At 37.3% G+C, this 18452-nt stretch overlaps 1 protein-coding gene across 1 annotated transcript in view; it reads right to left on the bottom strand.

Moving 5' to 3' along the window:
* Positions 1-18452, bottom strand: part of zanl (zonadhesin, like) — a 68032-nt gene that overhangs the window by 2297 nt on the left and 47283 nt on the right. The window contains exons 60-77 of the mRNA XM_030162122.1: positions 18251-18395; positions 17477-17574; positions 16850-16996; positions 15859-16023; positions 15542-15669; positions 13876-14147; positions 12063-12271; positions 10906-11050; positions 10514-10761; positions 9523-9652; positions 8665-8866; positions 7909-8076; positions 7661-7791; positions 6228-6430; positions 5957-6092; positions 5325-5450; positions 2689-2788; positions 37-81 (exon numbers count right to left, since the gene is read on the bottom strand). Of these exons, the coding sequence (XP_030017982.1) occupies positions 37-81; positions 2689-2788; positions 5325-5450; positions 5957-6092; positions 6228-6430; positions 7661-7791; positions 7909-8076; positions 8665-8866; positions 9523-9652; positions 10514-10761; positions 10906-11050; positions 12063-12271; positions 13876-14147; positions 15542-15669; positions 15859-16023; positions 16850-16996; positions 17477-17574; positions 18251-18395 (2798 nt within the window). The remainder of the gene's footprint in view (positions 1-36; positions 82-2688; positions 2789-5324; positions 5451-5956; positions 6093-6227; positions 6431-7660; positions 7792-7908; positions 8077-8664; positions 8867-9522; positions 9653-10513; positions 10762-10905; positions 11051-12062; positions 12272-13875; positions 14148-15541; positions 15670-15858; positions 16024-16849; positions 16997-17476; positions 17575-18250; positions 18396-18452) is intronic.

The following is an 18452-nucleotide window of genomic DNA, read 5'->3' as shown; positions in this document are numbered from 1 at the left end:
TCCCCAAAATGTGATGAACTGATAATTTTCCCTCACCCACTGTGAGATGGCAGCTGCTTCTGAATTACATAAACTTGGGACCTGGAATGAAAATGAAATGTTTTGTCTTTATGGTCCCACCATTCTGCCAAAACCAGGCAGGTGACTGTTTAGTAACTGGTCGGTAACTGGAGTGGAACTGGACCAGAGCACATGTGCAGTACTGGAAGGGTTCATGCATGCAGACTGTAACATTAGTAGCTTAATCTGTCAGAACAAATGTACGGCTTCAGCCCTTTGGACATGATTTTGTACAAATGGATATAGCCTGATATGGACAGAAATACAGTATATAGACAAAAGTATTGGGACACGTTGAATTCAGGTGTTTCTTTTCTAACAGGGGTCTGGGATACAAAACAATAATGACAAATATCATAATATAGTTCATATTGGGATAAATATTGCATTGGTTAGTTTTGTTTAAATAGTTATCTTGACTTCCAAAAGGCCTCAGTGATAGTATTTACTTAAGTTCTCTCAACACTGACTGTAAAATCCATTTAGTTTGACTAATAAAAGCAGATGGACACACTTAGTTTAGGTTCAGTTAATGATATATTTTACTGAAAAAGTCACAGTTTTCTCTGTTTTTGATATAATAACCCTGAATTTTAATCTGAGATTTTATTTTATTCTCTACTTTCTTATCTTATTTTTAGTTTTTGTACATTTATATTTGCTCTATTCTTCTGTGGGATTATCTGCCAACTCTTCTGACAGAGTTTCCTCAAATTCAGTTTAAAAATGCTATGAAAATTCTGCTCCTGACTGATTGTAATTTTCCACATGGGATACATTTCTAAGCTTGGTATATTGTAGAATTGTAATTGTTGAAAATGTACTTTTGTGCAGCTTGCAAATATTTTTTTTATATTTTTAACTGCAGTTGTAAATAATCTTTGAAATCTGGAGGTTGCCACTTGTTAATCCCCTTGAGGGTTTTTGGTAACCATCCATCACAATTTTTAACCAACATGTATAATGTATATATTTTTTACAATGTGAAAATTAAATAAATTAAATAAATAAATACATTTTCGGGCATATCGTTTTCTTTTTGTTTAGGACACCTACTTTCATTATGCACACAATGACAATAAAGGCTCTTCTACTGCATTGTATTGTATTGTATTGTATTGCATTGCATTCTGTAGATCATGGATGTATCTGTGTTTTGGATATGGATTGAATAGAGCCAGTGACAGACACACACAGACAATCAAGGTGCTGCTGGTTCACAGAGGAAGTTTCCACAGGAAGTGACCCAGATTTAAATTGAACTTGCTTTGTGACACCAAAAAACATGAGTATTCAGTACTGTACCGTAACTCCTAAAACAGAGGTGTCAATCTCACTTTAGTTCAGAGGCCACATTCAGCCCAATTTGATCTCAAGTGGGTCGGTCCTGTAATAAGTTAATTGCCTATAAATAATGACAACTCCAAATTTTTCTCTTTGTTTTAAGTGCAAAAAAATAACTAAATTATGAAAATACTTACATTTACAAACTAATCAAATAAAAAAAGATGTGAATACCCTGAAAAAAGTAACATTTCTTAAGAAAAATAAGTTATACATTTATACTTGTGCATTACAGTAACAGGCAGAATAGTGTTAAAATTGCACTTGATTTTCTTTAGACATTTCATGTTGTCCATATTTGTTCAAGTTATTCACATTTCATTTTTGAAAGATATGTTATTTTTTTTGCACTAAAACAGAAAAATTTGGAGGTTGTCATTCTCTATAGGCATAATGTAATTTTTGGTTTTCACATTAAGCCAGAAAGACAATTTGGAGCCTTTATTTATACAGGGTTTGTGCAGGTATCAGCAAATCTAATTTACTGCTTTTTAATGCCACTTTAAACTAATTTAATGCCCATGTCCAACTGCAGATACAGTTTTATATATAGTTTTATGACAGTTTACCGTCGACAGGCTTTAACCAGGTTCTGAATAGTTCCTCCTCCAATCACTTCCGCTGAAATTTGCATTTTCCCATTTTTCTGACATGTGCTAATATTCCCTCCACTCTTTCGCCACGGCATGAGCACGCTCACAGCACGTTGCATTCCAAGCATCTGGCGTGGTGACTTTGTGTATCGGCCATAAACAATAGACAATTAAAGGGTTCTGCCTGTCAGTCATCACACTATACTTCTGATCAAAATTATTAAATGTTTATATAATCAAAATAAATCATGAATAACAATGGTTTTCTCCATGAAGTGTATTTAATTTTTCAATGCATCTGGACATCAAATTTAATGCTTTTTAACACCATTTAAGGCCTTAATTTTCACAGAATCTATTTAATGACTATTAATGCTTTTTTAATGACCCACAGAAATCCTGTTATAGGCTATTGTGCTATTATTTGACTTGAGATCACAATTGGTCTGTATGTGAAACCTGCACTAAAACAACTTCAACACCCTTGACTGTTAATATCATCAGTGTAATTTTTGCACTGTGGACTGGATTGGACCCTTTGGTGGGTCAGTTTTGGCCCACCAAAGGGCCCCATGTTTGACACCTGTACACTAAAGAATTTGGGCTTTGGTTAAAATTCTGTCTCGGTGCACACACTCATCCATTCATATTCCAAATGTTTGTGTACAGGACAGAATCAGGAGGGACTTACTTGGCTTTGGATCTACAAACACACACAATTGTGATTAAAATGGCGACCACAGCAACTGAGACGAGGACAGCGATCAGGATAGTCTTCCAATTTGAATCATCTGTAGGAACAACAAAGGAAAATGCAGTTCAGCTGAATAGCAGTCAGTAAAAGCAGTCTGGGAAAAGATAATGATAATGATCAACTTTATTTCAAACATAAGTAGGAATAAAACAAAGGCAGAGAAACCACAAATTTAACCCATAAAGACCCAGTGCTACTTTTTTGGCTGTTCCCAAACCAATTTTTCTCTCTATTTAACATTTATTAAGTGATTTATCACCATTTATCATAATATTATCCTCTCCATTTTGCATTTTTTCAGTGAAAATCAGGTATTTTTCTATATTTATTTTATTAATCATATACTTTAATCATCATGCTGAGATTACATTTGAGGGTTATCCTACCAAAATAAGAGGAAACCTGAGAAAAAGTGGCTTTATTGGTGAAATGTATCAATAACTCGACATAAAAACAAGTGTGTCCATCCACTGTCATTGATCCAACTCCATGGGTTTTACTTGTGAATCAGTGTTGTAGAAGATGACGGTGTTTCCATAGTAACTACAGAGCCTCTGAACGTCCAAATGGGTCATATCTGATGACCATGAAAAGATGACAAACTGCATTTTACACCAATTATTTACATGCATTGATAGGATTAGTGGCTCTTAAGTTACTAAACATTTTAGATCAGTACATGCTTTTATTCACTGGTGGATATTTAGGTCTTTATGGGTTAAACAGAACACTCCAAAATATCAAAGGCAACAAACCAATCCAAAAAAAATAGAAAGAAAAAAACCCACTTATGTATATTTCTTCAATTATCTATTCAATTGTATATATATTACATACTAATAATGTTTATTTCAAACTTAAGTAGGGATAAAATATGAAGGTAAACAAAAGGCAAAAAGATATTAAATTACAAATTTAAACAGAACACTCCAAAAGATTGAAGGTAGTAACCAAAAAAAGAAACAAACTCACACAATGTACAACTACCTCCTCGTGCCTCCTTAACAACACCTTGTCGGAAATGGAGTAGGAAGAGGCCGAGTTTATATTGTCCTACCCCACTTTTATGTGACTAATATATACAGTCACTAAAATAGAACAGGTCAGAAAAAGAGTTCAACTTATAACATTCCATAAAGAATAAAAGAGCACAAAACAATACAGCTGTGTTTCAGTCTTCAAACACTGACAGTCAAAGAACCCTTAAACCCCTGAGACATTATTTCAGTGGAAGTGTCATAAAAGCTGCTGTGAGTATGTGCTTGTGTTCCATTTCTTCAGTGGTTTTGTTTTACTGTGTGTTTTAGGGTCAAAACACAGTGGAATAACGGAAAAAGGCAAAGAGAGGAATGGAATTTTTTACAGGTTTTTACTAAATAAGGCACTCAAGAGTGTACATCAGTAAGAGATTTCGGATGCTGAACATGAACTACGAACTGGAACACACTGAACAACATGTATTTGAATTTGGGCCCAGTAGTTTTTGTTTTGAGGCTCTTTTTTTCAAAATCAGTCCAGCGGCTTTTAGGCATCTGGTTGAACTCCAAAAAGTAGTTACACAGTCAAAACTTGGTCAAAACACAATAAAACAAGTGGTTCCAGGGACAACTAACCCCGCCCCTTGCACGTATTGTATCTTATTTTGGCATCGATCCAGATGATGTCATCATGTCCATGCGTGTGCTGATGTCAGCATATCAATTGTCTCTATATATGTGCCAAGTTTGAAGTAAATTGAATCAAAACTGATGTTTTTATAGACATTTGAAATTTCATCCATTATAAGTAAATGGGACAAAAAAAAAGATTTCAAAAATTCATAAAAAATTTGAACTTTGACCTACTTCCCCCAAAATGTAATCAGATCTATTCTGGGTCACTGGCAATTTATAAACAAAATTTGGTATGAATTCAACCAATAGTTTTGCTGTTAGAGTGTTAACAAACAAAGAAACAAGTCTTTCCAGGCACAACAAACCACGTCCCTCACACATATCTCACCCAGTATAAGTAAATGGGAAGATTTAAAAAAATATGAACTTTGACCTACTGTTCCCAAAATGTAATGAGATCTATTCTGGGTCACTGGCAATCTATAAACCACATTTGGTATGAATTCAACAAATAGTTTTGGTGGTAAACTGTTAAGAAACAAACAAAGAAACAGAACCAAAAACAATACCCCTTGCCTCTCCTTCGGGGGGTGAGGGTAAAAAATAAAGTAAAATTACAACAACACTGCAAACAACAGTAAAAACAAAAAAACTGCAAGTAAAACAGTGTAAAAAAAAAAAAAAGCCCATATCGACTATTTTTATTGTGGTCTGTCTCCCTCACTGCTATGTGATTTGCCTCCCATTCTACTGGCGGCGGGGGGTGCACTGAGCATGCTCAGATGTCTATGGAAAGAACAAGATCTATTCTATCAGCATGCTTTGAAATGTTTCCTATTGAGCAAACGGGTGAATTTTTATGAATATGTAAATTAAATCATACATTCAAAACGCTCACCACAGACACGTCAGGGGTTAAAGGGTTAACCAGCTGAAAAGTCAAGCAGATGTCTGTCTTACCCTTTATTTTCTCAGCCTCACAGTTCATTCCCTCGAAGCCCTCTGGACACTGACAGGTGTATGTGCTGTTGCTGCTTTCTTTACATGTTCCTCCGTTCAGACAAGGATAACTGAGGCACGGGCTTGCTGCAAACATTACACACACATTATACAAGTGTGAGATCATTTTAATGTTATTCATATCCAACATTTAGGGTCAGAAGTATGCAGACCCCAATCATCAGGTTTTTTTTAGCTGTTTTCAACGTACAATGGCTGACAGAGGAGAAGAAATGAATTTGATGATAAACATACAAAAAAACAAAACAAAACTGTAGTTCAGTATAATGTATTTTATGAATGTTTTTATATATTTTTATTTTATTCAGTAAATATTGATGATTGTGCATGAAATGTTGCATGTGGTGCAGCTGTGGCTGTAGTGAAAGTAGTGAAAGGAGACCTGCTGAGTTCTTTAGCACTGGTATTTATTTTCACAATGTGGAATACCTGTCTGTGACGCAATGGCATGTTCTATCTGTTCTATCTGTTCTACAGCCTAGGTGTGAAATATGTTTCCACATGTTTTTACGAGCTGATGTTGAGCAGATACTGAATGTGACTCTCCTGGTAGAACACTAACACACACAAACCTCTGTAGCAGTCTCGTTTAAAGTCAAAGATGGTGCAAACGTAGCCGTCCTGGCAGCTGCTGTCGTGACAGACTGTACCAGTGGTGGTGCATTCACATGACTGAGAGCAGTCCTCAGTTATGAACTTCTCCTTCAGCTGCAGGGTAGAGAGAGAGAGAAAGAGAAAGAGAAAGAGAGAGAGAGAGAGAGAGAGAGGAGGGAGGTTAGGGTTGGTTAAACACAAATTTACACAAGTACACAAAACCAAACACAACAGGTTCAAGTGTCTTACAGGATAATATCTGTTGAGGTGGGTGCAGCCACACTGTGTATAAGGCACACATGTTCCTTCACTCATGACGAAGCCTGGAGCACACTGGCATCCTTCCATACACGAAGTGATGTCACATTCAGATGGTGCAGCAAGGTCAGCACAGGAAGCAGGGCACGATGTCATACACTGTGAATAGGTGCTGTTGGCTGCACAGGAGGGAGCTGTGGAAAGGACAAACATACAGGTGGAGGATTAGGCTGCTGATATCTACGGACCCTTAAAGGTCACTCAAGGTCAAAGGTCATGGACTGAAATGAAAGTCCATATATGACTTCCTTCCTGTTTATAATGTTAGTCCACAGTCTTGAGAAATTTAGATTTTTTAAGTATTGACAATTTGTTTAAAACACAGGTGTCAAACATGCGGCCTGGGGGCCAAAACCGGCCCGCCAAAGGTTCCAATCTGGCCTGCAGGATGAATTTGCAAAGTGCAAGTTAGGGCATCAAACTCAAAAATAATAACATAAAACCTATAAATAATGACAACTCCAATTTTTTCTCCTTGATTTAGTGCAAAAAACATTAAATTATGGAAGTGTTACTATTCTTTAACAATAAAATGTGAATAACCTGAACAAATATGAACAAGCTGAAATGTCTAAAGAAAATTAAGTGCAATTTTAACAATATTCTGCCTGTTACTGAATGTTTTGTGCCTTTGTGGATCTGATCTGTAATGCATTATGTATAAATGATAAGTTGAGGCATAATATTGATAAAATTGTATTTATATTTCTTTACAAATTTCATTTTTTTCAGGTTATTCACATCCTTTTTGTTTGGATAGTTTTCTAAACATAAATATTGGCATAATTTAATGTCATTTTTTGCACTCAAACCATTTGGAGTTGCCATTATTTACTGGCTATCATGCTATTATTTTACTGGTCCGGCCCACTTATGAGTAAATTGGGCTGAGTGTGGCCCCCGGTAGAAAATGAGTTTGACATCCTTGATCATAAGGGATCCTCACCATGTGCTGTGTGAGAAGTTTGTTTTGATGCCTTCAGGCCGGCATTACCACACACCTCAGAGGAGAACCAACAGATATTCAAAATCTTTTATTCCATCAGCTATCACACTTTTAAACTCTGACAGCAGCCATTTTAGTCATTTTATATGAGATTTTTTTTCTTTCTTTTTCATGTTAGCAGAATAGGGTCTAGAATAGGGTCTTTTAGTCTGCATTGGTATTTATTGATTATTTATTGTTGATTATTTAAATGCATTTATTCCTAGTTGCTTGCAATGATCTTGTATTTGTGCACTGATTTATTTATGTTTGTCACATTGCACTTTGGATGTGGACTGATGTCTGTGGTAAGCTGCACATGAATTGCCTCAATGGGATAAATAAAGTTTTCTGAATCTGAATCTGAACAGCATCTTACCACAGCCCAGGTTCTGCCTCCAGGGTCCTAGTGTGATTCCTCCCTCCTGACAGGCAGCGGCGTACGCTTCATAACTGGCACAGCGCAGCTCCGGACTGCCACGCTCAGCACACAGGTCAAACACACAGTCACTACACAAAGACAAATCCATACAAACTGCATGAGTCGATGGACAGAAGCACATTAATGCACACAGTGGATGGAAATGTACTGTGGTCCCTCACAGATACACATTTAAGCGTACTCACTCCTGATAGGTTTGAGGAGGCAGCAGGGTGTGGCAGGAATGGAACGGTCCTTTAGAGTCAGACAGAGCTCCACACTGAGTATTACTGTTATAGTTATTGAGCTCAGCCTGAGAACAGTCTGATGTCTCAAAGCCTGAATCTGGATCAGTCTCCACCTCTCGTCTGAGCCTGCAAAACACAAAGAATGGAAAAGTTAAAAGTGCTGTGGTCACACACGTCAAACTGGGATCAGCAGTTACTGGAAAAACTGACAACATAGGGAGGTTAAAGATGGTAGAGGAATACGTTTAGTCTGTGAGTGTGTACTGGGAAAGGTTTGGTTAGGTTTAGGTCAGATCAGATCAGATCAGATTAGATTACATTACATTACATTAGATTACAGTAGATTGGAGTAAAGTAGATTAGAGTAGATTAGATTGGAGTAGAGTGGATTAGAGTAGATTAGAGTATATTAAAGTAGATTAGATTAGACTAGATTAGAGTAGAGTACATTCGATTAGAGTAGAGTAGAGTAGATCAGATTAGAGTAGATTAGATTATAGTAGATTAGAGTAGATTAGAGTAGAGTAGATTAGAGTAGAGTAGATTAGATTATAGTAGATTAGAGTAGAGTAGATCAGATTAGAGTATATTAGATTAGATTGGAGTAAAGTAGATTAGAGTAGATTAGAGTAGAGTAGATTAGATTAGATCAGATCAAATCAGATTAGATTAGATTAGAGTAGACAGAATTTTATCTGTGAGGCAGGTTCTTACCTGTGGGCGTGGACAGTGTGTAGAAGGTCATAGGTCTTTTGTCCACTGGTCTGGCGGTCAGTGACTCTCCAGCTCTCTCCGAACACATTTAGGTCCCTGACGAATGTCCCGTCTGGTTTCTGGTACTCATTGTTTTTGATGCCATCGTAGTTTCCACACAGGCCTCTGACATGTTTCTTATAGGTGCTGGGCAGGATGATCTCTGATAAACAAACAGAGAATCAGGAGAAAGGATGAATCAGTCCGCTAAGGCTAGGTTTACATGTAGTTAGATATCTGGCAAAATAGATATTTTTCTCTACATCTGTGGCTATCGTTTACACGACGACGGGCACGTGCCCCGAAAATGACGGTTTCTAAAAACTCTGGCTAAAGTAGAGATTTCGGCAAATCTCCATTTTCAAGTTTGCGTGTAAATAGAGGGAATCTCAGACGGACGTCACAGTTGTTGATGGAAATATCACAGTCATTTCTCACAAGGGGCTGCAAAGTTATCGACAATTGGTTCCTAATTTCAATATAAATTTTCAGGTTGGAACTGAGTCGATTAATGTTACTTTCTTTGCAGACACATTTAAACACAACACAGTGAACAAGACCTACCGCATCAATTTTAATACCTTTTAAAGGCTTTTTAAGGTATTAAATGCAGATTTGTAAAGTCAAGACTTTGAAGACTTATTAAAACCCTGCGGGAACCCTGGTAGATATACGAGCCTATGTAAACAAAAATTTTTCTGAAAACAGTCACATGAGCACAAGGTTGTTTTTTTTTTTAAACAAAGAAGGGGAAATATCCATTTTCCAAAAGAAGTGAATAAAGGTGTCAGCCAGTGATGGTGGGCAGATCCCTCTTACCTCCACGACTGCTGCCGTCAAAGCGCACAGTGACTCCAAAGTCAGTGGTGAGTTGAACCTGCCTGGAGTTCATGGTGACGGTCACACCATCAACTGGACTGAGAGGAGGCGCAACACGTTCCCCATTCACCTGCATTCAACATTCAAGAAGTTTATTGTTGTTAGAGAAATATGATATTAGATTATTCTCTGTAAATACCAGGTGTCCAGAGCATGAGTCATGGATGGGTCGTGATGACATATCCTATGAGAAAACACCCAGGATATGTCTACCATTTCTTCTCTATCTACATGTTTTCTGTCTCGTGGTGCCAGTTCGGGGCCAGAGCAGCCTGTTGCCCTTGGGGAGATCAGGCCATAGTGTAGGTGGGAGAAGAGTACAAACACAGTCACTGAACCCATGCATCACCATGTTTTGGATACCTAAGCCAATGGTGAACTGGATCAACGTCATTATGTTTGGACACTTGGACCAATGATTGTAATATCCATATTCTTTCATAAGAACTTAGACTTCCTGGTGTTAGTCAGTCAACTGCTGCATCTCGCTGTATGTGCATAACTCCTTGCAAGTAAAATCTTCTGATTCCAGAATCCAGTGACTCCGTCTTTTATCTCAGCGTGTATCACAGAATTTTTCTATCAATTGTCATATACACAGCAGTACTGAGCAATGAAATTCTTACTTTGCAAGTTTCCTTCACACAACTTACGTAAAGAATTAAACTAAATTATAATGAAATAGAGGAAATAAACTGTACAATTACAACAATTTAAACTAAACTAAAAGGAAATAAACTGTACAATTAAAACAATTTAAACTAAACTAAAAGGAAATAAGGGAATTAAACTGTACACTAAGCAAGGAAAGATAATTAGGTAAAATAAATCAAGTACTCATAAGTGCATAGAGTAAGTGCATCAGGTGCACAGGACACAATATGAGTTCATCCTACAAACAAAGAAGAACTGTTAAAGACATGTTACGTACCAGGACTGCCTTCTTCTGCAGGAAGCGAATGTTCACGCCGTAGACGTCAATGTACATCTGATCCAAAAACGACACCCTCCTGTTCCCACCCCTCCTAATATTCTTCCCCCTTACTAAAAGGGGTATCATGGAGTTTGGCAGGTCATGTCCCTGAGTCAGGACATAGGTGTAGGGACCCTGGTAATGATGGACGAAACCGTCGAATGTTCGGTAATGTGGATCCCCAGAGATACTGCACTTGTCAAACTCTGAACAAAAACAATAAAGAAATAGAATCAAAATGGGAGATGGCACTAAATGTTTAAGATGCAGCAGCTCACAGTCCTTTTGTGTTTTGTATAATTTTTTTATTTACACTTTGAAGATCAGAATGGATGGTTATATGGACTTACTGGAAGGTTTGCAGTAGAGGTCTCCATATTTGTCCACGTCACATACTGAGTTGGAATTACAGCTGTGGTCCTTACAGGTGATTTTCCCTCCGAGGTTGCAGGTGCACATGTCAGAGCACCTGGGGGTCAGCCATGAGTCTCCCACCTGCACACACATACACACACATGCTACAGAACTCTATCTGATTTAATCAATAATTTAACCCTGGTTCACATTACAGTGGGCCTGCAATATAATCTATTCAACAGAGTTAACCCTATAACGCCAAACGTATAGTACTTGATACATGAGTTTTGAAGCCCTCTGAGTCAGGGGTGTCAAACTCATTTTAGTTCAGGGGCCACATTCAGCTAAATTTGATCTGAAGTGGGCCGGATCAGTAAAATAATAACAGAGTAATATATAAATAATGTCAACTCCAAACTTTTCTCTATGTTTTAGAGTGAAAAAAGTAAATTTACATTATGAAAAGGTTTACATCTACAAACTATCCTTTCAAACGATATGAATAACATGAACAATTTGAAAAAATAAGTGTAATTTTAACAATATAATTATAACTTACAGATCACAGTGGAGCTACAGACACACAAAACATTTAATAACAGACAGAATCTTGTTAAAATTGTACTTACTTGTACTTACTTACTAAGACATTTCAGGTTGTTCATATTTGTTCAGGTTATTCACATTTTTTGCAAAATTAAACTTTGTTTTAGTGTAAATACATGAAAATATTTACATTTACAAACAGAAAAATTTGGAGTTGTCATTATTTATATGTTATTATGATAGTATTTGACTGGTCCTGCCCATGTCAGAGCGTTTGAATTGTTCTGACCTGAAATGAAAGGATTGTTAATATCTTCAGTGTAATTTTTTCATTTCACAAATTCATCCAAAGGGCCGGACTGGACCCTTTGGCGGGCCGGACTTGGCCCCCGGGCCACATGTTTGACACCTGTGCTCTACGTGATCAGAAAATATCTCTGTTTTGAAATTTGTGATGTTAAAATGGGGTCCTGAGCCAGAAAAGGTTGGGAACCACTGTTCTATAGGGTTATGTTAGACATAGGCCCCTGAACTAAAACTGGTTTGACACCCCTGCTTTATGACCCTGGGGGGGTTCTCCGTGCCCCACTGTGAACTCACTCACATTGTGGTACTCGCCATCTGAGTCCAGGCAGCCACACTTATCCAGACGAACACAGTTGTTGTCACTGAGGACAAAGCCAGCGTCACACTGGCAGCCCTCTACACATGTGGTGGGGGGTAAGTGGCAGACGATGGGGAAGAGGTCAGCACAAGTGGGGGGGCAGGGGGCTGTGCAGTCAGAGTAGTGGCTGTTCAGAGGACAAGGCAGCGCTGTATAGGAAAGGGGGGAAGAAAACAGTGACAACAGCTTATTTATCACATATTAACATCAGAGGTGGTAAATACTAAGCACAGATTACATTACTTATAGATTACATATATGTACTTCAGATCAGTTTGCAGTTATAGATAATTTATTTATATACATATATATTTCTTTTCAATTTGAGGGAAATTATATATATATAATATATAAAGTTAAAAACAAACTAAAAAATGCACTATGGCACTATGCAGATTATATACTTTCGGTGATTAGGGACCTTTCTGGGTGGGATATGGGAGGGTTAATGTCAACTCAAATGGACCTCATAAAATACACAACAACGCAAATAATATATGAAATAGAACGTAAAAGACATGGAAATGATTAAACATGATTTCTGTACAGTTTATCTTGGAAATCTACCACCCACAGTCAACTCTAGAGACTCTAGAGACCTGATTAATATAATGATGGCAGCCTGTAAAAAAGCCATAACAAGAAAATGGCTGAGCGAAGAACCCCCAACAAAGACAGAATGGATTGGAATTATTAAAGAAATATACAATATGAAAAAATTAACTTTCTCCTTGAACAATAATTTGGACAAATTTACTAATTATTGGCTAAAATGGACATCTATCCCAGAAGATGTGATGCCCCAATAGGACAGCACCTTGTTTTTCTCATGAGAAGTACACATATATGTCAACATCTGTGTGTTTCATTATCAACATGTGTAAATATGCATTCCAGAAAATGTGCACAAATGTTTATGAAAATGATGGATGTAATTATGTCAGCAGGTTTACGGGACATGATCTGATGCAACATGAGAATATATCTGAATGATCTGACATGGACTGAAACAGGACATTACACAAATTAACTCAACCCTCTTATTATGATGGGATATCATTGTGACTCATTGACCCACTTCTGTATTGTTGTACTTTAAGTTTTTGATACTGTCCTGTCTGTGCTTGTTGACGTCTCTTGTTTCGTATGTCTTTACTTTTTTGTTTTACGGTCTGTTATAAAACGTAAAATCTGTTAAAAGTAAAGTATAAAAAAAAGACATGGAAATGAAGATTATGTTCATTATTTTTTAATCTAAGGTTTTTTATTTAATTTTCAGTCACAGTGGTTTAACATTCTTCACATAGTATCACTCTCATGTAAAATTCAGTTTGCTTTGCACACAGCCAGCTGCTAAAAACATCCCTCAAAGACCCACTTTTTGTGACTTTTTGGGTGACTGTGGCTCAGGTGGTAGCGCGGGTTGTCCAATGGCCGAAGGATTGGAGGTTCAAATCCTGGCTCTGACTGTCCACATGTCGAAGTGTCCTTGAGCAAGACACTGAACCCTACATTGCTCCCAGTAGGGCCTGGCAGCGCCTTGCATGGCAGCAGCCGCCCACTGGTGTATGAATGTGTGCGTGAATGGGTGAATGTGAGGCTTTGTAAAGCGCTTTGGGCACCATGAAAGTGTAGAAAATGATGCAAGTGCAGCCCATTTACCACTTTTTACTTGGACTGCATTGAATCAGTACTTTTCTTTTTGTGCCACCTCTGATTGAAGTAGTCAAATGATTGTCGGTGTTTTACTTACGGCAGAAGGTGTTGTTCCTCCAGCTGATGGTGACTCCAGCGCTCTGGCAGGCCTGAGCGTACGCCTCCACATTGTCACACAGTGTTGCCTGCATGCCGTTGTACTCACACATGTCGTAGATGCAGTTACCCACATAAGCTGAAGGGGGCACCAGAGAGTGACAGGGCTTAAAGTGATCCGAGAGGATAATGCTGGCGCACTGGGCCTCATACAGCTTCTCCTCATCTGCAGTACAGTTAGGATGGATGTCTGGACGGGTGTCTGGCTGACAGCTGAAAAAGAGCAGGTCATGGTATGAGTACTGGCTCGTATGTTATACAGCCGCAGAAAAAATTATTAGAACCATGTGGGAGAACCAGAAATGGAATGATGTATTGTGTTTGTGCAGTCTTTTTTATTACACAGTCGCAGAAAAAATTATTAGACCATCCTTGTTTTCTTCAATTTCTTGTTCATTTTAATGCCTGGTACAACTAAAGGTCCATTTGTTTGGACAAATATAATGATAACAAAAATAGCTCATAAGAGTTTAATTTCAGAGTTGATATCTATCAATTTTCCATGGTTTTCTTGATAACCAAAATCACTTTAGTTCTTACATCAATATCTATGGCATTGTACTGACAAAAACAGTGCTTTTAGGCATTCCATGTCTTCTTGTCTGTCTGTTTTAGTCACATGATACACACAAGAATTAGTACTGGATTGCATAACCATTGTTTTTGATGACTTTTGATGTTAGCTGGACTACGTATATTTCAACTCATTCCCTTGGTTTGATTGATACAGATGCACTCATTCAGTAACTGTTACGTAAAGTGACTGGAGTCTAACTGGAATAGAGCATGTGTGGTACTGCAAGGGTTAATGCATGTAGACTGTAAAATAAAAAACTTAATCTGTCAAAAAAAAAAAAAAAAATGTATGGTTTCAGTCAATAGGAAGTTATTTTACACAAAAAAAACTAAAAAAAAATCACAAATGTGATGATTTATTTATATATTATCCCGAGATGACACGAAAAGTCATTCCATAAACATGTCGACAAACATAAATATCAAGTTGATTTACAGATATATTCATTATTATTATATATTACCCCTCTATCCCGTACTAAATTAAAAAATGATTTGGCTTCCTGGTGTGTCCACACATACCGCGCCATGTTTCTTTTAAAACTCTTCTTCTTCACTTGTTGTAACACCCTTCAACATTTGTTTTTTTTTGTTCATGTGTCTCTAGTTGTGGAAAAAGGTCTTTCCATTGCAGTTTTGCACAATATACCAATTTCGTTACACCCGAAAAAGCACCTCTTGCCAGTGCAAAAACTTTTCATCGAAAAATGAATCCTGGCAAAATTGTAATTTTTCCATAAGGTTAATTTTTATGCACAAGTTAGATTCATGCAGTTTGAGGGTCGATGGAAAAGCGACTACTGACAACATTACCCGAATTTAAAGCATTTGCTACTGTCATGACTGTAGATCATGCTATTTTATTACTTTTATAAATAATTTTAAATCTAGTTTCTGATTTGCTGACAATATGTATCACTATATTATAACATTTACAGTAGATACAGGTTTTTCATTGTATCCAAACAGCCATGGTGACTGCAAATATCAAGTTAATAAAACATGTGTAGTGGTGGTAAAGCCTCACTGACCCAGGATCACTGTCTCCTTCAGCTTTCCAGCTGTTGCCCAGTTCAATCACATCCTTGGCTGGTTTCTTGTTGGGCATCAAGTTGTCATCAGAAGAGTTGTGGTTGTAGTTGCCACACATTCCACACAGCTAGACAGTATTGAATGGAGCTTGGTGAGTACATTAGTGTATTTGGAACATTTAAAAAGCATTCATCATTCTTTGATGTACACTGTGAGTACAAGAGTCTTATGATCTAAACTCATGAACATTTAATTTTTGTAACTAGTTAAATAATAGCATAAACTCATGTTGTTAACAATAGTAAGCCAGCCATACCTTGTTAAAGTATTCCCCTGGAACAGTGATTTCAAGTTGATGGACCCCATCAAACTTCACCAGCAGACCAAAGTTTGTGTCCAGCACAACATAGGATCCACTTGTTATCACCTTGGCTCCAGCTTTTTCAATGGACAAAGGGGTTCGCACCCGACGTCCATCCAGCTAAAGCAAGACAGGTAAAGGTCAGTCAGCCGCTCAAGATTTCATTTTATATGTATTGTGGTGTCCTAAAAAACAGTATTTTAATCCAACATATTCAACCTGTATTCATTTGCGTGTCACAAGTTAATCTTAGTGCAATGTGAAGACTGTACTAGAACAATTGACTTTTTTTCATGGGAGAACCACTACAAAAAAAGAACAAGTATGCTCATGGAAAATTTTCAAAACGTGGTGAACAAAAAAGAACATGTGAATGGAAATTTTGGATATTCCAGGAAATAATTTACATATTCTGGGAAAAAGTTACATATTTATATATGATAAACTAATATTGGAAAATAGTTGCACATGCTGTCTAATCCAGACAGACACCAGTAAAAACTTACCCCATCAGGGATGAAGCCAAGAAGGGGGGCTCCTGATGTGACTAGAATAATGTTCAAAATATGGTAAAAAAAAAAAAAAGAAAAAAGAGTATGGTCTATAGCTAAAACCCAGCCTACATTTTGGCATATAAAAGTGATCTCCCACAGCAAAAAAGCCAGTTGTTTCTGCAGATTTCAACTCAGTGTTTATTGTGTGTATGATTAAAAACTTTTTGCGGCTTGAATTCTGCTTGATCTCTGACTTTGTTTTTGGCTCTGTGTGACCGTTACTAGACGAAGCTCCAATACATAGATGGAAGTACAGAGACATAAATTCCACTTCCAGAGTACAGTTGTGGAAGAAGATCAAAGAAACCAGAGACATCTCCCACCTGCAGCCATAAAATTCCACAACAGTATGTCAGTGTTCAGTTTTCTTGAACATGCTCTGGTGTCCTTACTAGAACTCTTCTGCTCTTCTGTAGCTCCACCACCGTGCCATCGGGCAGATAGACCTTGGCTGAACGAAGATAGGATGCCTCTGGTTGACCGCGCTCTTCATTTTTAGCCACTATCTTAAAGGGAACCACTTTGGTGGCGTTACACACCTGGAAGGACAACCAACATGTGACAGTTACTGTTTTTGATCTATGTAAAATCTACAATAAGAAAAAGATGGAACACAAGGGAGAATACAGCAATAAAAAGACATAAAGCAAAACTAGTAATATTAAAATATACTTCAATTTGTCTTTCAAAGTACATAAAATGAGCACAACTTGACTCCTGGTTATGGCGGCACAATGAACAGACTTGTTGCCTCACTAAAAATACTGCCTAAAAAATTCCTAATAATGCTGGTAGAAGAAGAAGAGAAAAAATAAAAAAAATTATGCTGAAAAATGTTGCAAAAGACAAGTTCAAGATGATTGACTATTGACTTAACTCTCTCCTCTACTGTATGTTATTGACTTAACTCTCTCCTCTACTGTATGTTAAGCATCAGTGCCACAAACATCAGGAGGAATGAGCATAAAGATTCAAAACAATATAAGACAAGTGAGTAGGAGTTAGAATTCAGTTCATACCTCCACCAAAGTGTAAGTGCAAGTGCCCATGAATGTGTGCATCACACCATCAAAGGTGTAATAGTGAGGATCTCCAGCCACCTGACACACTCCTTTACCTAAGGAAGAAATGATGGACCATGCAATGTTAAAAAAAACAAAAGTCTGAGTAAGCATTCATGTTGCACTCACTGTAAAACCTACACTGCAAAAATCAAAATCTTACAGAGTGTATTTCTCTCATTTCTTGTCGAAATATCTCATCACACTTAAAATAAGACACAATCACCTACAGAGTAACTTTTCAGTGAGATATAAGAACTTACTTGAACTTTTTGAATTAAGCAAAAAAAAAAAAAAAAATCTCGAATTAAGCAAAAAAAATCTGCCAATGGAACAAGTGAAAATTATCTTGGTAAGATTTCTTGAAATAACATTTTCAAGATCTATTGTTTAAAAATAAGTTCTTATATCTCACTGAAAAGTTACTCTTGAGGTGATTATGTCTTATTTTAAGTGTGATGAGATATTTTGACTAGAAATGAGAAAAATACATTTGGTTAGATTTTGATTTTTGCAGTGGAATGCCAGGATCTAAGAGCCCGTGGAGGGTTGTGTAATTTTAGCAACTCTAAAATGCAGACAGGAGCTTGGCCATTTAAAACTTCAAAAGTAAGAACTAGAATTTTAAAATGTATCCTAAAAACAAGTGGGAGCCAGTGTAGTTCTGCTAAAATTGGTGTGGTGTGTTTTACTGGTAAAACAAGCTGATGACCCAGAAAAGTGTGTTTTTACCTGTGGAATGGCAGTCGAGTACTCCTTCTACCACTTTACATTCCTGTGCAGGGCTGCACTGCCAGGGCTCACAGGTGATATTGTGGTTTCCGTTACACTTACAGCGCTCTGAGCAGTCCATCTCTGTGAACCAGCTGTCTCCAACCTGAAAATGCAAACACAGGATATGACCTTTCACCTATGTATGAAACCTCTAATTCAT

Source organism: Sphaeramia orbicularis, chromosome 18 (genome assembly GCF_902148855.1).
Source record: "Sphaeramia orbicularis chromosome 18, fSphaOr1.1, whole genome shotgun sequence".
NCBI classification, from domain to species: Eukaryota; Metazoa; Chordata; class Actinopteri; order Kurtiformes; family Apogonidae; genus Sphaeramia; species Sphaeramia orbicularis.
This window is presented reverse-complemented; position numbering and strand designations above follow the sequence as displayed.